General features: G+C 33.8%; 1 protein-coding gene and 2 long non-coding RNA genes across 3 annotated transcripts; 1 reads left to right on the forward strand and 2 right to left on the reverse strand.

Moving 5' to 3' along the window:
* Positions 1-4,638: 4,638 nt before the first annotated feature.
* On the reverse strand, positions 4,639-6,285 carry LOC118266386 (uncharacterized). Its single transcript, XR_004782852.2, has 3 exons — positions 6,138-6,285; positions 5,069-5,143; positions 4,639-4,816 (listed from the first exon to the last, which is right to left on the reverse strand). It is a non-coding gene; the product is annotated as an uncharacterized LOC118266386 (long non-coding RNA).
* An 11,098-nt stretch (positions 6,286-17,383) lies between these two features.
* LOC126912463 (dynein axonemal heavy chain 5-like) lies at positions 17,384-21,609 on the forward strand. The gene is made up of 8 exons (XM_050704607.1): positions 17,384-17,534; positions 17,658-17,920; positions 17,999-18,183; positions 18,876-19,036; positions 19,359-19,475; positions 19,818-20,099; positions 20,357-20,681; positions 21,521-21,609. Exons 1-8 carry the CDS (start codon positions 17,439-17,441, stop codon positions 21,607-21,609), a joined length of 1,518 nt encoding a protein of 505 aa, XP_050560564.1. The 5' UTR covers positions 17,384-17,438.
* An 81-nt stretch (positions 21,610-21,690) lies between these two features.
* Positions 21,691-23,180, reverse strand: LOC126912339 (uncharacterized). The gene is made up of 2 exons (XR_007706971.1): positions 22,584-23,180; positions 21,691-22,234 (listed from the first exon to the last, which is right to left on the reverse strand). It is a non-coding gene; the product is annotated as an uncharacterized LOC126912339 (long non-coding RNA).
* Positions 23,181-23,992: the final 812 nt, after the last annotated feature.

Here is a 23,992-nt window from a genome sequence, read left to right on the forward strand (position 1 = left end):
GCTTCAGACGATAATAGTGACGATAAAATGATAACCTAAACCAATATCGAAGTTCTTAAAACTAAATACCTGACCATATAAGATGTAATACAATGTCCTCTAAAACACCACACACAGCACTGTTTGGTGATTCCATTTGGTGCATGATATGAATACCTATGGGAAATGTTTCTTATGAAATATTAGTGAGACACTTCACTTGAAACTCAGAACTTGACCTTTTTTCATAAAATAAAATACCATGTTGTGTATCGTACCTATACCATTTACATAACGTGTAATGTACCTACGAGTACAAACAAGTATTGAGCACATCGATCTAACTTGTCTTCAATTTAAAAATAAAATTGTGTACTTACAACCTAGATTTTCAGCGGAATCGCGGACGTTAGAAAGAAATTATTACGACAGTTAGACTATTACGTATAACATTTTATTTAACTACGGTATCAATCTGATATGGAAAACAAGTATCTTTTGTAATGGAAAAATGTCATACTGCTTAGTTCACTTGGGTAACACGGCAGAACTACTTGTTTTTAGAAAAATCGTAAACTTAACGCAGTGACATCTCCAACGTAGTGACAGTTACTACGCGTGAAATTAAAATCGGTTTAAAAGTGTCGTTGCATCTAATTCAGAAATCCATTACGAATAACACAATGATTGTACAAAATCGTTTTATAGACGTTGTGAACGAATAAATTTGTTAAAATCACCCAATAAAATTAACTTGCTGACCTAGCATGTATGGATAAATCGAATAGCGTAACGACTAACGTCGAACCAATAAAAAAACTTTGATTACGACCACGCGACCCCAGCCTTACGATGCAAATCACCCACATTTATATGAGGAATGCTACAGACATGTGACATGAACATACAAATTCAGACAAAAAAGTTTTTTGTACCTACAAGTAGACAGACGAACACGGAAATCGGCAAGTAGTGTTATTAGTGTTGTTGGACAAATTTAGTGAAGTGTAGTTAGTGCCAATGGATGAAGATGCGGTCCAGGTGATGTTTATTTATATTTCTCTGCTTACCTATCAATGTGAGTTAGTAGTGCAATGTGGCACCATATAAATAACACATTTTAAAAGTATTTAATTAGGTACTTTAAAAGTTTAAAATTTATGACTGAAAACCTCGTTCAGTGATTTCTTGTTCTTCTTTTTCTTTCTACACACTATTAATGCACATTTGGTGAATGTGTTTTATACCAATTTTAAGATAATGACTAAAGTGCGTATGTATAATTATATTTATTTATTACTTTTATATAATATTTGCAGAATTAAACGTAGTACCTAAAATTATGAAACGCTTTTGTTTTAAAATACACTACAGTTTAATCTTTGAATTTAAGAGATAATTATAATTATCTTTTCTATTTTTCACTAGCTTTAATCTACTTCATCTAAATATGATAAGAAAAGAAATATGTGATTATTTATAACACTTAATTATGATTTTTATACAGGATAGTAAGTACGTGGTAGACAAAATTCCTCTTGGCCGATTGTTGGCTGCACATTGCTAAGTCGGTATTCCGATCGATATCTGAACAATAGCTGTACTAACGTCATAGAATTTACAGGATCTCGTATATCAGATATTAAAATTATATAACTTTTCCTTTAACCAGTGAACTGTAGTCCAGCAGGCGTCACACGTTTTGTTAATTCCTGGAATTGATCAATTCCCGCAGCTTTTAACGATCCTACGTCTCTAGTTTTAGTGCTAAAACGAACGTGAAAGATAGATGGAATATAAGATCTATGTGTTATATAGACCCGATACACAAATAGGTATTTGTGTTATCGGATCTATATAACACATAGATTACACACTTATACTGGTATAACACGTAAGTAATATCAATTAAAAATGACCATAGTCTGTGAGATTCCATCTCACTAATTCTCATAAATAACTTTTTCGTACTCTTTTTTATTTTAACTGCAAAATTTGTTGAAAATACGATCGTAAAAAAGAAAGATTTGCAAACTAAAAAATTGAGCCCACTGCCGAAAATTTATTATACCAAATTACTGAAGCACTTTTCAGGACCAGTGCCTGATGCAGCTGTTTCGCCGCTCTGGGCGAATTAAAAAACACTGTCACAAACCTTGTATTCTATTGAAATCATAGCCAAACCAGTTAATCTATTTTAGATTTTTTTATTATTATTGTTAAGAGAAACTTCTTGCACCACTAGCAACTGTCCCAGTAAAGTAAAAAACATTGTAAAAGCAATACTGATGTTTGGACCAAATCCTAAATCTGTAATGAATTTTAAATAATCTTGCGGAGACAAATTACTGTATAAAATCGTATTAAGGGCTGATAACTCCTCTGAAAGTTCTATTGCGTATATATCATATGAATTCTCATGAGTTAAAATAGTCTGAAGGTTCTTACAATTACTTACAATTCAGCTCATGGCATTTCCCTTATTGCATATGGCTTTTTTCGCCAACGATGCGCTACGCCGCCCGCTATTTTGCTGCTCCGGGCAGTTGCCCAGTTTGCCCCCCCCCACCCCTCCAAGATCGCGCCTTGTTTAGGATAACGTGAGTAAAAATAAAAATAAATGTAGCAATAAGAGTCAAAAGACTGGCACAGGATGTATTTTTTTTTTGTAGATAACACATAATTCACTGTAATTTAAAAATTGTATGACTTTAGAATAATAATTATTTTTATATTTTTCTGATAACTGTTGGAATCTTGACAATCACCTGGTGCCGTTTGGATGTCGACTTCAGGGACACCCTGTAAATCACTAAAATTTAACCATTATTTACAATGAACAACAAGAAACGACGCTATGGCCATTGGCTTTAGCTAAACTTTCGAGTATGCGTAGACAGGATTGTTGCGTAGCTACGTCGCCTCGCTAACTATGTCGCCGCCGCGCCGCTAGAAACTAAGTAGGGAGGTACTTCGAAACAAAAATAATGTAGGTAATGTTAATTACAAACATAAAATAAGGTTTTATGTGACATCTGTTATTTATATGTTTGGGAAAACCATCGGGAAAGTACATCTTTAAGTAAAGGTCAGAATGAAGTTGGTAGGTATAGCTTCTTATTGAGTTTTATAGGGGTTGTAATTATTATATACTTATTTAAAATAAGTATATAATACATAAATTTACTTAGGTTATGTGAATATATATACATAAATTCACATAACTTAAGTAAAAATTAAACTGTAAAGTAAAAATATTTTTATTTACATTAAATGACAGAAACATACATTTAGTGAAGCGTTTGGAATATTTTCATTATTTAAACTCCGACCAAAATAGTCTCCAATAATACTAAATTAGGACAAGACACTTTAGTGGAAAATAAAAAAAGGTGTTACCAAAATTAAATAATCAGCAATCAATCTGGGCTATGGTTTTAGATACCTACATAAAATAATTTCTATTGTGTCTTCGTACAATTATTTTTAAATGTCTTCTAATGAATAAATAATCATTATTAATACCATTACTTACAACAAAAAGGAAACTATATATACCTACTTTCATATTATTATTTCCGTTGAAATAGAAGCCATTGTAGCCCCAATTACAAACGATTGTATCAGGCGGATACTGTCTTTATTAAGTTTTGTTACCAGGGCAACAGTAAGTTACAGTAGACAAAGCAGTTTATGGCGCAAAAGGTAGCGCTTCATCTTAATTTCCCGCTATTTTTACCCAGGTTTCTCCATACTCCACCCATCACAACGCCTGCTTTCTAATCGGCGCGGGGTGTCAAATCAATAACTTAATCTGACCTATAAAATCAATTCCAATCTCTGAAAAGTTACCTATTTCAGAAAAAAAGATCTTTAATATAAAAATAAGTCGGGTTTTCCTTGTTTGTCGGGCCTTCCTGACGCTGTAAGTGCAGAAGAGTCCAAAGAAGAATAATATTGCAAAGAATATTGTGAAAAAAATCAAGAGAAACGCAGGAAAACAGGGAAAACCATTTTACACATACAACGCCATCTCTGATACATAAACAAGCGAAGCCTTCTGGTGGCGAAACGGAGTTCGCCGGGTTTGCTAGTCTTTTATAAGGTTGATTTGACTTTGAGATCACTTTTTAAATATGGTTATTGTGGTAGGTATTCGTTTAATTATTCATGTCTAAATCCTTTATATTTTTTTATACAAATTAGTTAAGTACGGTACTTCGGGAGTAATGCTCTCACATATAAATCAATGGGACATATTCACTGTAAAGTTACTTCCATATTATGTGAATATTAGAAAGATCGAAACTTTTCAGTGCTGTAAGTTAAAACTATTATAGTATATATGTATATATTTTTTTAAAAAAACGTTGCTCAACACTAGCATTTTCTCCTGTGTCGTGGGTGCGTTTACAAATATACAAGTTCACATACACATGACACCCAGACCCGAAACAACAATTTGAAACACAAAGAGTTGCTCCGTGCGGGAATCGAACCCGCTACACGTTGCACGGCAGCCAGTTGCCCAGCCACTGCGGAAACCATGCAGTCAAAATTATAATTATTATAAAAGAATTTTTAAATTGAATAATGATTTTTGGCTTAGGTAGAAAAAATCTTTTGGCTTTAAATGCAGCAAATAAAAACATATTTTTAGTTTTTCAAGTTATTTATTTATTGTAAGAGGGTTTATAATCATAATTATAATGATTTAATTTATCAGAGAACACCCGATTAGAAACTCGTTAAATAATCTACTGGTTCAGATAACTTTGCTCTGTCTGATGCTGCAGCCTTGTCCTTAGCAGTAACTGTGACGTCATCAACCCTTCAACTGAAAAAGACAAAAAAGACATATTTTAATCGTTTCTAAACTCTATGTCAGACCCTTCGGTAGTCAAATAAATTAAACACATGAAGTTTAATCTTAAAATGAAATAAAAAACAAAACTTCGAACAAATGTTTTCAAATTCTGAATAATATTGAATATTTATAATTATATTTTGGTGGCACTGGTGAAACATCTTTTCTAGTATTGTTATTTTTACTTTGTAAACGTAAAAAAATAACAAAGGAACTACATACATGTAATTAATTCTCCACATCTCCGCTTCATCCCATTTGATACTGTGGCAGAATCCCGACGACGGAAATTGTGAACTGTAAAAGAAATATACATAAATATTAAATATATGGCACCACGTTAAACAATGGAGAGGTCCATTGAAGTCAGCGGAGCTTTTGGAATCATATTGAGAGATTGACCGTCTAAATATAATCAATAGACGTTTTATCGCTCAAATATCGATCGATATTTTTATTTAGAGTTTATTGTTTTTTTATATGATATAATAAACGGCAAATATAGTTAATTTTGTCATTAATAAACGATATTTCGACGAAAATAAAACGGTATTTTCTCAATTGAAAGTTATGATTTACTTAAATATCAATTATCATTAACTTTGAGTAACGACTGTTTAAGAAAATTTTAAAACATCAATATAACATTGAAAATAATTTTTTTTTTTTTTTTGATAAGTAATTTGTTTCGTAGTAATCGATTTTAAGAAAATCGATTAAACAACACCCTCACCCACGCTACTTGGACATCCCTTTTTGGTTACTTCGTGAATCTTCGTGCTTATTCGGCAATACACGGTACTCGGTTATATGTCTCTGTCACACGTTAGCATTTGCGTATAGACGCGCCACTACGTTGACGGTACTGTACCGTCCCGCTCCGCACCGCCCCGCTGTTCTCCGCACAGCACCGCCTCGCTGTCCTCCGCACCGCATCGTCTCGCTATATATTTGTATGAATATCCGCTCAAGTCTGTTTCCATTGAAGCGGTGCGGAGATTTCGAGCGTCTAAGCTCTTCTCCGCCCCGCTTTTAAGACATGCGGCGCTGCGCGGCGTTGGTGCGCCGGTGTCATGGCGGCGGCGTCGCGTACATAGCATTATGGCGTCATCTACACCAGTCTTTACCGCAGATACCACCAATGTCCCTTCCATCAATACTTACCTCTCGTGATTCAAATATCACTCATTATTCTAACATGATATTTTATATCACCGACAAATATTTTTCACTCATCCATCACCACAAGGCTCATAAAATTATACAAATACATTACATGAATATTTCCCACCTTCACTGCACGCTTTAAGATTATTTCCGTTAATTATTGACATTAATATATAAACAATAATTACTACAAATACTATTATTAGGTACTGTTAAAATATGGAACACGTTTGGACCGCGAGCAGCACGCAATGAGACTGGCCAGATGTGTGCGGGGTGGCGTCTACTAAAGGGATGTACCTTACAGTGTAGATTTGGCAATCTTATCGATAAATTGAAAATGAAAAGCTCTAAAACACTTTTATTTACTGTATTTACAAGCTAAGAATCATCATCATCAAAAAAAAAAGCAACGGGATTCTGTCCCGTAATCGAAGCGAATCTACTTTTTACTAGCTACTCCGCTAAAACTTGACTTCAAAGTTTGCATGAAAACGCTATATCGAATGTGATTTGTCTATAAATTAATACGTGATGCAAAAACTTTGGACCCCTTTTTACGAAAATTGCGCGGACGTAGGAGCATAAAATTTGGTACACTTATAGTTTATGTGTAGGAGAAGTTGCGAATGCTAATATTTTTCAAAAATAATGCTTATAAAGTACATTAAATCAATACATAAAACATTACACACACTACCATGCATACTATCTGATCGTATTTGACAAAACTTCAAAATCTACAGACATTGCGATGATATTCTCACGTCTAATATGAATAGAGTTTTCCTGTTCATGATGCGCCGGAATATATTTATTTGAATTTTACAAGACTAGTTGCTACTAGTACTAAACGAATTGCTATTCGTTAAATAAATATTATCCTTGAACATTTGTTAAGTGGTATTGTAAATTAAATTGTATATGGTCGAATTTCGACCACTAGGCGATTTAATTTATTTGCGATAATGAACGTTTATTTCACACACAAGAATTCCAGTATGAGAGGATAGAAGACAGTTTATTCAGTCAGACTCTTACCGACTAAAACCCGTCCCGTCTCACACGTGGGTACGAGGAGGGTGCGGGATTCTTCCGTAGATATTTGATGGCCCTCGTCTTAATTTTTTTCCCCTCTGAAAGATATTGCATAGACAATTAAAATAAAATAAGTCACTACACTTGACTACACTGAGCTATAATTGGATGAGACTTTTTCTAATTTCCTCCCCCTAGATTTCTGTATAGGTCACTCAAGTCTTTTCCATATTTTAATGCATCAATTACTGGCCCATTTAAAATACATAGTTTTTTAGGTATGAGCATTACATACCCTCTTTGGTATCGGCTGAGCCACCACTCTGTCAAGTATAAAAATTTTGTTGAAATAAATTTGTAGTTCATTTAAAGTCTTAGGTAACCCTATGGGTCGGTTCATATCTGACGGAACATGCGTGGCGTATTATCGGTTGCGAAATCTCCAGAACTGACAAATGTATAAGAAAACACTTGACCGTTCATACTTAACCGATGATACGTTAGTGCAACCGACGATACGCTCGACGTATATTACGTCAGATATGAACCGACTTTAGGAGTTCAAATATCTTACTTCGATAATCATGAGACTTATTTGAAGTCTTTTATCATCAAAAGATTGATTTTGACGTTGATAGCGGCATGTTACCTATGTAGCCGTCAAAAGCTAAGTTTCTTCTTTGCATGCAAATTGGTCAGTTTTACCCAAGTTAGTTAATCCGCGGTTATTCCCGATGTCCACCACTTGTCTGGCCACCACTGGGGAACAGCGAGACAACTTTAAAACATTATTCCCGATGTCCACCACTGGGGGACAGCGCCACAACATTTCCATTCGTCACCACCGGTGGACAGCGACACGGATTTTTTAACATCCCCTATGGCCGCCGTAGGGGGACAAAGGCACAATTCTTTTGATCCAATTCCCACTGGCCATCAATTTAAATTGTTTAATCTAAAGACCGGTAAGGGATAGCTTAATATACTTACGGATTTGATTTTTAGCAGGGCTAAGGGTAAGACTAATTTAAATATTTATAAATTATATGGTAGGTAAATAATAATCATATTCTTGAATCAACTTTTATTAAATGTTTCACTCAAGTATTAAAAAATGATCCTACTACTTAGTGTTATATAATATAGCTTTGATTGCTTATTTTTTATTGAAGTGGGTAATTAACCGACTTAATTTCCACAGTTTTAAAATCGACTAGAACATTACAATCATAGTCCTATTCCTCGACAGCGGAATAAAAAAATTAAATATTATAAATTAATCAACAGTTTTAAAAATCACATAGTTAAACAAAAAACAATAATAATTTCTTACAATATCTAGAAATTGGCCTTTACAAGACCCATTTGGGTTTCTTGAATTAAACATAATGTAGGTACTACTCAAAAGTCTTAAACACCACATAGTTAAACAAAATACAATAAGTACTTATTAGTTTCTCATAATTTCTAAAAATTTGCCTACAGATATTTGGCCGTTTACAAGTTCCAATTGGGTTTCTTGAATAAACTGATCACTGTAAACATACTTTTTTTTTCGTTTGTTGGACGGTTCTTTTTTTTTTACTTATTTGCATTTTTTTCACAAAGAAAAAACATGCATCTTCTCGAAGAACGCTTAAAGCGTGCATTATGTTTGGGTTTTTCTTGCTCATCGCTGAATTTAGTTTGTGGTGCCACCCTGCGACAGCGTTTGTCGTTCGATGCCTTTCCCCAAAAACGCACCAAACTGGTATAAAATCATCTTTTAGCCATTGTACTTCAACGTATTTCCTGAACTTTAAAATATCAGGATCCGTAGTATCCCTGTGCGTTATATAGAGCCAACCGTTTCTTATTTCTGTCTCGGGCAGTAATGGAAGTACTGTAGTCAATGCTACCTCTCGAAATTTGAATATGTCAGCAGATGTTGTAAGTTTCAAATCACGGCCCTTGTTCCATATTGCTTTTTTAAAGTGTGAGTGACATCCTTTAAATGTAGTTAACGGACATGTCGCTTTTATGGCCTTCATAGCAGCTTTCTCAAAATCAATTGAAAACTTTAAAGGTTGCCATCCAGGAACTTGACTTTTGATTAAATTGAAAAGAATTGTATAGGATTCCTCATCACGGCGACTCATGTATGCATAAATTAGCGGAATTATGTTAGTACTATTTTCAGTACTTCTGAAGTCTCCATGTATCGAGTAAAGTTGAGTGAATGGCTCTGTGCAGCTTTTAAAGGTACCATCACATAAGAAATGATCAATCTCACAGATTACATTTTTGGCTTCTTCAATACAAAACACTACAATTCGGTTGCAGTTATATAAATAGTCTGCTAAAAGAAAGTACTTATAATCTTCTGGAACTTGGAATTCTTCCACATTTTTGCATTTAAGCCTTTTTATTCCAGCGATTGTATTTCTATGTCTGTATAAACTTGACTTGATGCTTTGAAATGACGGTATGTTTTGAATCAAACTTGGTATGGCTTTGAATTCACTCACCATAGCGTTGAAGGTTTCTGGCACTGGTGGAAATTGAGGAGAAACAAATTTATCTTTACATTGCTGTATTTTTTCTTCTACAAAATCTTGCAAAATCAGGTTGGCATAGATGTGGCTTTTTTTCAATTATATTGGTATCCTAGGTCAACAAAAAATATTAATAAATATTTTTTTTTTTACAAAAAAGACATATCAAATCATCACCATAGACAAAAAGTTGTTTTTTATTCACATTTATCTCACATTACCGTCATATTGGGATTGGTAAACAAAATGGGGGTCCTACGAGTAAACAAAATGGCGGCCTTAATAACGATGTCATCGAATTTAAAATTTCGAACATGCCTACTTATAAAACAATAAACAATTCCAAAATGAGTACTAAATAAGGTGTGATATATACCTATATGTATTATTATTAGGACTTACCTTGATTTTGATAAGTCCTTTACATTTGTTCTTCTTCCTGTTAGTACACTCCCAGATTATTAAACCACTTTTATGTTTTCGTTTTATTATATACTAGCTTCCGCCTGCGACTCCGTCCGCGCGGATGTCGGTCTTCGTGTGAAAGTTTTATTTCTCAATTTTAAGTAACTCTGACAATGACATCTTATAAATATCTATTGGACCCAAATACGGCGAGGCCCATAATAATTAAGGAGATCCCTCTATTGAGCTACTGCTGTTGAGCTCGCGTTCTGTAGAATAAAACTGAAAATTTTTTTTTTTGAATGACTTTATTCATTCATTCAAAAAAAAATTATTTTGGGCATAATATTGGATACTTTTTATTAAAAGTTTATATTAATAATAAGGTATAATTGTAAGTTGGATAATAATAAGGTATAATTGTGCCAAGTTTCACAGATAGACAAAAAAAAATTTAATCACATATTTGGGTTTGGTATCAATCCAGTAACACCCCCTGCTATTTATTCTTTCAATATTTTCAATGTACAGAATTGAACCTTCTACAGACTTATTATAATAATATGAATGAATGAATGAATGAGAGTGTTATAAACGTAAGAGTAGACAAATATAGTCAGAAATCTCCGAACTGCTAAGCTATCGGGAGTTATACGTGTTATTGTGAGTCAACCATAAAAGATAGACATTTGCTGTCGTAGAATATTTTTTAAACAATTTTAAGGAGAACATTTCCGTCATACATGATTTCTGTGTAGCTTTAACCATTAAGGCTGCACACGCGACGCAAGCTTAAAAAATGGAGCAAGTTCTCCTGTTTTCCCAACATTTTCCTTCACTGCTCCGCTCCTATTGATTGCAGCGTGATGAAAAGTATACTATAACCTGCCCAGGAGTATGAAGAACAATTGTACCAAGTTTCGTTAAAATCGGTTGAGTGGTTTTTGTTTCTATAAAGAACATACAGACAGACAGACAGACAGACAGACAGACAAAAATTTTTCTGATTGCATTTTTGGCGTCAGTATCGATCACTAATCACCCGCTGATAGTTATTTTGGAAATATATTTCATGTACAGAATTGACCTCTCTACAGATTTATTATAAGTATAGATTCATATCCTCCGTGTAATAAAATTGTCCCGCCCTTTCTATTTATATATGTTAAATGCACTTTTTCTGATGAACTGGAACCACTAGTATTTAAATCGGACATGGCTGGTTATGGCAGCGACGAGTGCACTAATGACGTAGTTATAATGACGCAAGCTTTTTTTTTTTATGTGCTGGCGTCTGTACTTTCCCTCATAGCAATACTTTTTGTAAATATCTTGATGAAGTGAATAGTATCAATAGATAATAATAATAAGCATTAGCAAGAAAATAAAATTTAATTTCAATGAATTACCTATAATTAATTAAATTAAGTATATTATACAAGGAAAGAAATATTATGTCATTATTATTATTACGTAAGCATTAGAATTGGATAAAAGTAGCTTCAGCATAAATCAAATGGTCTCTAGATAAAATAATTTAAATTGATGGCCAGTGGGAATTGGATCAAAAGAATTGTGCCTTTGTCCCCCTACGGTGGCCATAGGGGATGATAAAAAATCCGTGTCGCTGTCCGCCAGTGGTGGACAACGAGAATAATGTTTTAAAGTTGTCTCGCTGTCCCCCAGTGGTGGCCAGACAAGTGGTGGACATCGGGATTTTTTTTTTCTTTAAAAAAACGTTGCCCCACACTAGGATTATCGGCTAATCCGTTAGGTTCTTAATTTTTGCTATGATTATTTTTCTCTGGTTAGTGTTCTGGAAATCCGATGTTTTGACGATTTTTATTTTAATTATTATATGTTATATCGGCTTACTCACGTAACGGTTTGACGAGGAGAGTAGCAGCGCGACAATCGCCGCGTCGTGTGTCGCGGATGAATATGAGCCTCTAGCATGGCTTGAAACTAGTCGAGTTCCTCGTCAAATCGTTACGTGATTAAGCCGATAACATATAATAATTAATTTAGTATGTCTCACGAAAGTTACAATAAGACTTTTATTTTTTTCGTCTAGGTCCCAAAATAAATATCCCCGCTACCAATAAATGTTTTTTTTAAATAAAATACGTTACATATTAGGTAAACTAATGTATATTTGTCTGTTTGTTTGAAGTTCTTAAAATATAATTTATCGACAAAATCGAGATCATCCCTTTCGTAAAGTTGAGGGGAGGCTCCTGGTTTGCACACACGTGTAATTTCTTCGCGTCGCTCGCACACATACAAAACCCAGACAGATTTCGATCAATAAAAGCTATACAGAATTTTACATTTTCCTGTCGGGAGGTGATAATACAACAAATTTTCTACATATTTAGAACTGAGGTCCCTGGTCCGAAAGTGGATAGTTTCACAGGTCATTGAACTACGGTGCGGCGATGGTTGAATACCTGCTCCCACGCGTTATATTGGCAGGGGGTCCAACTCCATGGCATGCATGGTATCCAGAAACTAATGACGGTTAATTATTACATGAAGTCTTTTATTTATGCAGACGGAATTGGCCGTGTATCGAAAATGTGCATGTGAACTTGTATGTTTGTAAACGCACCCACGACACAGGAGAAAATCCTAGTGTGGGGCAACGTTTTTATTTAAAAAAAAAAAAAATCTTCTCCGAAACATATTTGAAGATAATGACGAAATAAGACGCATATCAGTGCAATAGTGACCGTCATAGAGATAAGGAAGCGTATTCGGGCATGTATTCATCGTAGGGAGGTCATTTTTAACAAATTTTGCAAATTAAGATGTTTTTGAAATCACCCTTTTCTCTTTACACTCTACTTATCATAACTTAATAAAAGCTATAATTGAGTTTCTTGATTAAATTAGACATTTCTATTAGGATAGGGTTATTTATTTAATAGAAGTATCGTCTACTTACACATTATTTACAATTTAAAAATATCTAAAACAAAGGAATAAAACCTAACTTAAAACTAAAATAAAGAAAAAATAAATAAGTTAATTAATTTGTTTTTCTGAATTTTAAATGTAATTTAAAGTTTCTGGGTAGCGGTAGGGTAAATTTACAAATAAGATTTTCTAATAGTTTTACGCTTAGTGTCATATATATACAATGTGATAGGGGTGAGACTTCTAACCCGTTAAGGCTGAGTACTACATCTAATTTTATCGACAAAAGTTGGGGGTCGAAGGGGTCGAATCCCCTCCCCCTAAAAGTTATGGCTATTTTAATATTTTTACTTTTCTTGATATCAAAGGTTGTATGCGTCGTAGAAACAAAAAAAAACGTCAAACGGTAGCTAATAACCTTGGCTAACTAATTCATAACTTTTTTCATATGTTTGATAATGTTTTGGTGAGAAAAAAAATCATTTGTGAAATATTTTTACCGAAAAAATCACTATTTTTCAATATTTTCAATTAGGGGTTCAACCCCCCATATTATTTTTTTTGTCGATAAAATTAGATGTAGTACTCAGCCTTAACGGGTCCGCTTCGAGATTCACAACTAACACCACTTTTCTGTGTTGCACTATTTATCAGCTGTTATTCCTTTTTAGTTATAAGTTGGTAAACGAGCAGATGGCGGATAACCTGATGGTAAGCAATCGCGCCGCTGATTGACACCCGAAACATCAGTTAAGTATTTCTGCGAGGCCGTGGTATCACTCTGGTCGAGCTGTCCCATTCGTGCCGAAGCATGGTTCTCCCACACTTAAGCCTAGCTCTCACACACTTTTCTCTGGTAGGACCGCTAGTTAAACTTACCACACGTCAATTTAACACAGGACCTAATTAAATTGATGTAACTATTTCGCTTGTAACGCCATTTATCGAGGCGAAACAACCGAAAAATAATAATTTCATTAATAATTGCTCTACGATTCCTTTATATGTTTTCCAATAAAATTATTCTCACGTATTCTTCTCAGTGTTAGTGCTGCGGCATTGTGCCAATACTAGTTTGCGTCAACAGTAAATAGTGTTATATTGATACTATTAAACCTTAAAATCATTTAAGTATCTTTTGGAACTATAGAAATCTTTTATTAAAGATTGCGCTTAAAGATTCTAATGCTTCTTGAGAAATGTTGAAATTAACCATTTCTGTGTATATCTTCCCGATATTCGATAACTTTGTAAGCAAATAAGTTTAAAGTATCAGAATTTAACCTTCAGAGGACTCTAATTACTTCATATAATCATTATCGGGGTCTCCTTAAATATAGGTAATTAAGTTAACTTGAGACATTGTAAATAGTATCTATATATTAATACGTGATGCAAAAACTTTATACCCCTTTTTACGAAAATTGCGCGGACGTAGGAGCATAAAATTTGGTACACTTATAGTTTATGTGTAGGAGAAGTGCAGAACGCTAATATTTTTCAAAAATAATGCTTATAAAGTACATTAAATCAATAAATAAAACATTACACACACTAACATGCATAGTATCTGATCGTATTTGACAAAACGTCAAAATCGACAGTTCTCACGTCTTATATGAATAGAGTTTTATAAAAGAGTTTGTTTGAGTTTGATTTAAATAAAAATTATCCTTTAACGTATGTTTAGTGGTATTGTAAATTAAATCATATATGGTCGAATTTCGACCACTAGGCGACCACTAGTTATCTTAAATCTACCAGTAGAAAAAGCAGCAGTGATAAAAATGTCGTTGTGAAGCGGCACACGATGTTACGTGCGGGAAATTCTGTTTTTTTTAACTTTGGTACTAGGATACTATAAGTGTAAAGAGCCATGTCGGTTAGGAAAAGCGGCATCAAGATAGACAAGGATAGTGCCGTCGAGTATAGCTTTCTTGCTCACTCTTATTCCAAAGCACCCTTAGCTCCACCCCTAACACCAATTACGCTTATCACAAAGGCACGTCGAAAAAGTTATTTCGATGTTTTAACGGAGCGAATAATAGTAATACTACTTAAAACTAAGCCTATTAAATATTGGTTTCATATTTTTATTTATTTATTTAATGTTTAATGTAAACAATACAATAAAATTGTGGTACATATAGGCATACATATTCATCATTAAGTGACATTGAAAATAGATTTTATTCTAATATTAGTTTCATTTGTTTATTTACGTAATACACATAACAGCTACCTACAATACCTAATTGTTAAATAAACTACTATCACAATTCAAATTAGGTGAAGTACATAATTGCTAAAAACTTAATGATATCCAAACAAATTAAACTAGTCTGTATTAAAACGAAAATACTATTATTAGAATTTGAGACGGGATATTTACCATGTTTATTTATGTCGATGAGTTCCGATATTTCGGCACTGTTGGAAACGCCATGATCATGAATAAACATGGTAAATATCCCGTCTCAAGTTCTAATAATTGTGTTAGTGACCATGTCAGTTCAAAAACTTATAAAACGATAATAACTTTGAAACTCAATTAAATAATTGACTCTTTAAAAATAATCCAACCAATAACGTTAGTATTTAAAACCGTGATAATTATGCTGATGGCGCCCTATATAAATAGTAGTATAATTAATTAAGTATAATATTATGTACTTCAGTTACGAATACGAATAACGGCAGTGTCGTCTCAAAATACATTCTACATTTGTCTACTAGATTTTTATCAAACCAAGCTGAAAAGGTTTCGTAACAAAACCTTCACATGCAGGGAACACATAAGTATATGGCGTCTCGTGTCACCGACGTCTTGGAAGCACCATCAGGCATCAAAGTTTTTGAATTACGACTTTCGTGTCCCATACACTATGTCTAGTAACACGATGGCTTTTATCATTCGACATTTGAACATAAAAATACGACCATATACGCGTATTATGTAGTATATAATCGCATAGTTTTCTGCTTAGTCTGCTAGTTCCATCCATACGCATTCAACGACTTTTTTTCCAAAGTGATTCGCGAAAATCGATACAGTTCGGATAGATCTGTTGTGATCAAACATGATGATGTAACGGTTTATACGATAGCGTAGTACCAATGTAGTGGTACCTTCATTTATATTCGGCGCAATAAAACGTTGTAAACAACTGCTTGCATTAAATTGTGATACAGGATTTAAGAAATTTTACAAAATGGATATGTCAGTGCTGGGAAAAGTTATAAGCAATTTTGTAAGTATCATATTTCATTTTAAAACGTGACCTATCTAGTTAATACTGTTTGTACTTGAAATATTTTTGATTATTCTTTATCGATTCATTTCATCCCGATGGCCTTTCCGAGGATACTTAAGTTTTATTCATTTTATGTAATCTTTTTTAAAAGCATTCATTTAACTTGCTATATTTATGAATGTATATCTATAAAATATCTTCAATCTATTGAACTCAAATTTTGTTCACAAATTAGGTTTGAATTACTATATACGCTTAGTTCTAATGATGTAAAAGCTCGTCGTCGATTAGGTCATCTAGAATCGTCAGAAGTCTCGTATTTTTATTAAAAATATGAAGTTATCGATTTATTTACGTATTTGGTAAAACAGATTTATTAAAAGTTACGTGAGTAAACCGATAACGTAATAATTAATTTAGTATGTCTCACGAAAGTTAGGATAAATTTATATTAAAAAGTAGTTTTATAGTCTGGTTGCATGTTCAAATAATATTATCTATTAAAATGAGCGAGTAAACGGCCAAGACTATTCTGAAACAGTGAAGTTCAAAGGCAATTAGAAACTGGATTAATATTCAGAAACTGTAATTTGATTGTCTTATCACCATAACACAATAAATAAGCATGCGATCTAAATTGTTACTTACGACAAAAAATCCATTACAAAGTTGTCAGTTTTATTATAAGAAAAATGTAATTTTAATAACTAAGTTTCGTTAATGCCTGTTGCCTATGAAACAATAAGTTATTTGCGTGTCTTGAACAGCATTATGGGAAAGTGCGGTGCCGTGCCATCCCCCTTCACGGCCCCTGCCTTAATGAAACCCATCTATCTGTTTATTAATTTACATTTTACAATTTGACTCTTAGGGCCCTAGGCTAGTTCGACACAGACCGCAACCAGGTGCCGTCATGCTTGTAGCAATATAATCAAACTAAAAAACAACACCTAGGTTTATAAGACAAACTTAAAACACGCGAATGAAAGTTTTTAGTTTGAATATAAGTCATAGAAATGCTCAGACACTGTTGAAATATTCCGAGATATAATATTGTATATTTTTCTACACTCGGTTCTGTAACTCAGTCAAAATGTTCGTCCACGGTATTAAGCCAGGTTCCAGTGAAGAAGAGGAAGAGGAAGATGTCATGGATATTCTCATGGTCTGTTCAGAAAAGATCCCTGTGTCAATATAAAACACATGGGTTAACCATCTCGATTTATCTTCCAGAAAAGAAGAGAAGAATGCGAGCGGAAGGCGAGGAGGGGGGAGATGGACCCCCGGCTGGAGTTCACCTTCCAGCTCCTAATAGATGGCACCGGACTTCCTCGCCATGCCATCATGGATCATGTATTCGAAGGAAATATGGTATAAAACTATAAGTACAATAAAGTGTATTGATTGCTTTTTTTTTTAAGTGTTCTTAGTTCTTAAACGACAGACAATTTTTGGTTTTTCTGATGAAGTTAAATGAGTTGAAATTGTCTACAGTTGGATGACATCAATCAACTCTTCCTTCCACACATGAGGAACAAGCTCCTATGGTACTACCAGGACGTGGAAGAGATCGAACATCGGCCGATCCCAGAAGGCACAAAGAAAGGTCAGGGGAAACCACCGCCTCCAATAATAACTTTGAAGAAGAAGTTGTTTCTTTCGGACGGTTGGGATGTACGATTTACAGGCGTCTGTATTTACATGTTCCGTATAAATGTCAGCAAGCAACTGCCAGAAGAAGGGTTTCATAAAGATCTGTGAGTGTAATTTTGTTTGTACTTAGTTGTGAATACGTACAACTTGTATATAATTTCTTACTATTTACCTTTGTCCAGTTTTTGTGGTATACTGAACGCTCAACGAGTTGGTTTAGTGACGGCTATAGAACGAGTCATGGAACATGTGTACATGAACGCGCTGGCACATCCTAGCAGCGACGGGGAAGAAGACGAAACGAGATTTCCCATTGTGAAGAACCAACTGTTGCCAGGGCTGAGGTCTTTCTGCAGCGCTCTAAAAGGTTTGTGTTATTAAGGATAGATATAAATTATGTGTAGTAAATATTAGCTTTCTATTCTATGCTCCCATAAAGCCACAAATGAAAGTTTATTTTTCTTTAACAAAAACCTTTTTGTCCATTAATATGTTTATTGTCCGTAACATGTTTTATTCAGTAAAATATTTACAATAATCATTCTCATCATTCTCCGCTCAAATGGCTTCTCTATCATAATGAAACCAGTCTTCAAAAATGTACTAGGAGGGACTCCTTTCTCAATCTCATTTTGTACAATGGCCAGTACTAACTCTAATCTTCAATTCAATCAGTTTATTTAGCCTCTTATACCATCCATCATTCTTAATTTGCTAAATCCACTATAATAAAGTGAAATATGTCTTCTTGCCGTTTGGTACTTAGTATCTTGTAGATTATAAATCAATCTTTGCACTATGTATACTAATACGAGAAATGTATACTAATACGAAAAGGTACTTCTTGTTACACGGAACTTGCGAACATCGGAGGTATTTAGTCCACAAAAGTAGGGTTACGTTACTATGTGAAAAGGCTATCAATATAAAGGTTTCTTTGAGTGTAGTTATTGTTTGTATTTTTTGTCTGATAAATGTGGAAATGTTATTGGTATATTTGGCTTTAGAGCCTCAAACCATGTGTATTTTCTAACTTTAATGAAATGCTTTGGTTTACAGTATGCGAGGATGTATGCAACCAAGTGAACCTCTTCGATGATGGCCAAGCTCATATGGCAGAGCTTCAGGATCACACCCAGCTTAAAGACATGGCAAAGAACCCCACTACTATCACTATGCTAGAAGAACGAGTCAACGAGTGGATCAAAAAAGTTATGGAAGTATGTTTTGATTAAATAGTTTAATAATATACGTTTAATTATAAAAACGTTGTCAACACTACAATTTCCATTGTTGTGGGTAAATTGGCATGGATCAATGTCTGTAACGCCCATCGGGGTGACGCTGATGGCTTACTTACGATTGCCCCTTATCCATAAAAAAAAACATTTACAAACATATTTCACACGTTCTGTACACATCACACATAACCGAAATAGTAATTTACGAACAACACAATTGTATGCCCATCATTGCTTTAATTATACTCATTTCCTGTAAACTGATGTTCCTGAAAGATATTTAAGTATTCCACGCTTTTAGATACTAAGTGAAAGTGAACAACTAAGACGTGAAGTGGACTCCAGTGGCCCACAAGATGAATTAGAGTATTGGAAGAAAAGAGGTGCTCAATTCTCACAGCTGGTTTCATATTTACAGGTTGGTTAATTACTATTTTACTTATAGATGCGCCAGGTACAGGTATTTCTCAATTTATTACTTTGATGACTACAACATATAAGAAGGAATAAAAACTAAGGATGTACTTATACACTATTAAGTAAGTAAAATTAAATAGTCTACGAACAGCTCAAGAATATCTAAAGTGACGAGAAGCCTACGAAATACATATATTGAATTCAAAAATGAATAATTGGGTACAAAAAATATTAATCCAATCAAGAAATTACGTTTACTGTAAACTTGTTGCTAATATTATTTCTTGTGTTTCATTGAAACAAAACAGAAAATTAACGAGAACTCAATTTTCTATTTCCACAGGACAACGAAGTCCAACTCACATTAAGTTGCCTGCAAATTGCAAATTCGAAAGTAATCAAGCTCTGGCGAGACACTGACCATAAGATAACTTTCTGTTACAACGAAGCAAAGGATAATGCAAAGTTTATACAAGCTATGGAGAAGTGCTGCCATTCGTTGTATCTGGACGATCCTGTGAAGATTAAGGACTCCATACTAAGCTTATTGCAGACTGTTCGGCTTATACACAGCGTGTCTCAGTTCTACAACACGTCAGAAAGAATATCCTCCTTGATGGTGAAGGTATGGATCAAGCTAAAGTAGCTTTATAAATGCGTCATTACATAAAATCAACATTTTTTCCGAGGTGTTGGCAAAATGAACATTAAACTTTATTACGTTGTAACAATAACGGTCATATTGCCATGTAGCGGGTACGATTTCAGTCTTGACCCATGGAAAATCTTTACAGTACATTACAATTTAAAAATATTTAGTATAAAGTTTGTTACTGCAAACTAGAAGTTCCATTTACTAAACGTTTTTCACGTTCTTTACAGATAACCAATCAAATGATAGAAACGTGCAAGCAGTACATCACTTGCCGCTTCAAGGAAACTATATGGTCTCAGGAGCGGGCTTTAGTTCGAGACAAATTAATCCATTGCATCAATTTAAACAGGACTTACAGAGAGACTTATCTGTTCGTCAAAAATCAACCGTTCTTACCAAACACAGAGCAATTTAGCTTTTCCGAGAATTACGTCTTTGGAAAATTCGACACGTTTTGCAAGAGACTCAACAAAATAATTGCTATGTTCGACTTGATGAACGATTATAATAACCTGTTTGAAAAGAGGATGGAGGGTTTATTGTTAGGAGAAGGTAAGTTATTTAGCTACAAATACTCTCTTCAAATTAAGTGTTCAATTATCTGCAAGACGCCTCTAGAGTTCAAAATCTTGAATTGAAAATCTAAAAAAGTACGTTGATAGCGACATCTACATAAAGTCTAACGAATTATCCGGTATCCTAGCGACTTGTTTGCGCGTACGGTATAGAAGTAGGGGCAGGGGCGCTACTAGTAGCAACACCAGAATTTATTCTACCATCTCACTTACTGGCCAAGAGGGGTCGCTATAAAAAAAAAACATGTTATACCAACATTTTGTACCAATGCACTGATATATTGAGAGCTATCGATGTACTCATTAAATAGTGTTAACGCAATGTGAAGATCGTGAGATCCTGTTTGTCCAATAAATAATAATTACAAAAACGCATTAAAAATAGGTCAAAAATTTTGATTTAGTGCACTTTTATGAAACTAAAGAAAGCAAACAGAAATGTAAAATACTTTAGCTATAAATAATCCTTTGATAATATATTTAGTAAAATAATTAAGATAAATATATTTAGCAAATTTTTACTAAAAAATCAAAAATACTAATTTAAATTTTTTACCTAACATCTTTTTTTTATTATTCGTAAAAATATTATGTATTATCGATACTCTCGACTTAGTTGGTTCCATGTATTAGTTAGTATAAATCAGAATTTAAAATCAATTCTACTCAAACTAAAAAAAATGGTTCAAAGATGTAACTCATTATAATTGAGACGCCAAAAATATTTTGTAGCAATAATCATCATTTTATAAAGTAAAATGATGATTATTGCACCAGCCATAGGGCGTTTTACAAACTGAACAAATACCCGCATAGGTCACAAACTATCCGCACCTGTACTAGGGCGCCATGTCTGCGAGGAGATCACGCTTCACACTGTTTTAGACTTTATGTCGACGGAATAAAAGCTATGAGAAAAACCTTACTCGCGTTGACCTATCTTGCGTCCAATATTTTCACGCAGATAATAATTTGACATTATTATAAGAAACTAGCTGACCCAGCGAACTTCGTACCGCTTTCGCGTAGCAATGATGCTCTACTTTATTTTGTATAGCTGAGTTATGTATGAGTCCCTATTCAATTTGAATTGGAATCTATAAATATCCTCCATATAAAAATAAATCCATCATTTCCTGATCTCACTATACCTGAAAAGGACTTTACTAATTTAAAAAAAAAACAAAATATATTTTCATAATAGTGTTTATTTCATAGGATTCAATCATTTCACTGTCCTGCAGGCGCCTTATCGGCTCTGATGACAATTTTGTGGTTATCTGATGGCATGCGGTCTAATGCATTTGTGAATGTCTAATACATCGGTCTAATGCAACTAATTCATTGTGTTGAAGGAAAAATGTTTGAACTTGTTTATCACAATGGATCTCTTTACTGAGTTGTTGTGTGCGCAACGCTGATCGACTTCTCTTGCTGAATTGTCCATAAAATATATTTGCAAAAATGTATAGTCTTCAACAGGCACTGGCAATAAGGAACCTGTTTGATGATATATTTGAATCCCTGAATCTGCAAGAATATAAATATGTATACAGGCAATTGTATAGCAAATTGTACCACCATGTGGCTCGCAAAATACTGCCACAATACTTTACATCATTTCAAATTAAAACTACTTTTAACCTCGACATTAAACAGCCTTCCACGGCAGCTTTAGGTAGCAGGCTTTACCAAGAACATCTTGCTCATGCCACTATAAAATACAACATGTTATAAATGTTGCTGATTAAGTCTTCGGAATATAGACTATTATTATGTATTTAATTTATTGTTTACAAAATAAACACATCACTGACTCGACATATTTTACACCAGCTACATGGTTTTAAAACTAAAAAAAAACGTTTGCCATACTTACTTGCTAAAAGTAGGCAAAAAATTGTCTCGTATAACTTTTGTTGCCCCAAATGATGTCATTTGAAAGCAATTATTGTACTGCTGGATATGAGTCAAAAAATGAACCAATGAATGTAATGGCTCTGGTGGCGGTACCAATGGCGTCAATTTGCTTTGGCCGCTGGCGCAACACAATCCAGAGGCTTCATTTTTTAATTTCAACCCCAATGTGGACACAAAATGTTCATTAGTCCAATAGCAACAATTTGCTCTGAACTGTAATCAATTGCCACATTATAACTGAATGCAGCTTTGTGGGGATTAAACACAACATTTCTATCTTGATATCGATTCAGTTCAAGTTCATTTCGCGCTTCGCGATGCTCATCAGTTTGATTTGCTCTTATATTTCTTTGACTTGCCGTATTTCGAGTTCTACGGCCTAAGCTTGTACGTCTGGTTGGTAGCATTGTTAAAAACGAAATTCCAACTGAAAATAAAAAGCTCTCATACATTTTCTGCATAACCGTGTATACCAAATTGTAGTATTGTGTAGTCACCAAAAGTTACTAAAAATCAATAATGAAGATGTGAACTTACCTTGATTAACAAACACTTATTAGCAAATAAAAATCTTCTTAGCCTTTAAAACTCGAAGAAATATTAAGATAATCTCTCAGAAATATTGAAAAATATACATTTAATTTTGCATATTTTAAAAAACGCGCAATACGAATGTCAATGTCATTCACACCAATAGACTATATTGAAAGAGCATCGTTTGTTCGAAAACGTGAATAGAAACTTTAATTTACACAAAATTCTGAACACACGCGTAACTGTTGATAATATAATTTGTCATTATTTCTGAACGCATGTATAATTAATATTTGAGGAATTTCTATTAATGCTTAATGCACTTTGCAACATTTTCAATAGATTAAAAAAAATACAGACAATTGTTTATTCACCCTTTTCATAGTTTATGCATAAATGTCAATCATTATTTACAGAATTTGAATTTAGAAACAACAAATATTTGACATTTACAAATGAAAATTTATCGAATCTAGCTTTTGCCCGCGACTTCGTCCGCGTAGTGGTGTTAGTGGTCAAAATGCTGCCGTATGTCATCTAAAATGTGAATTACTTGAGAATATGTTACTGTTAGCATTTTTAAAGATATGTATTCCATTGAAACCACGACCGCCGATTCATCATTTTATAATCATGATGAAAAGTAGCCAAGGTTATCTATATTATTATCCTTTAATTTCCTATATATTGCCTATCAATAAAAAAATACATTGTTTCGTTGTTATATTCCAAAAAAAAACATCCGTGCAAGCGTAACCTCAACACAAACAGGGTTACTTTCGCATTCATAACATTAGTATGGTAGTAGGGATATTGGCGATTTAAATAAGTATA

The sequence above is a fragment of the Spodoptera frugiperda genome, chromosome 25, assembly GCF_023101765.2.
Source record: "Spodoptera frugiperda isolate SF20-4 chromosome 25, AGI-APGP_CSIRO_Sfru_2.0, whole genome shotgun sequence".
Taxonomy (NCBI): Eukaryota; Metazoa; Arthropoda; class Insecta; order Lepidoptera; family Noctuidae; genus Spodoptera; species Spodoptera frugiperda.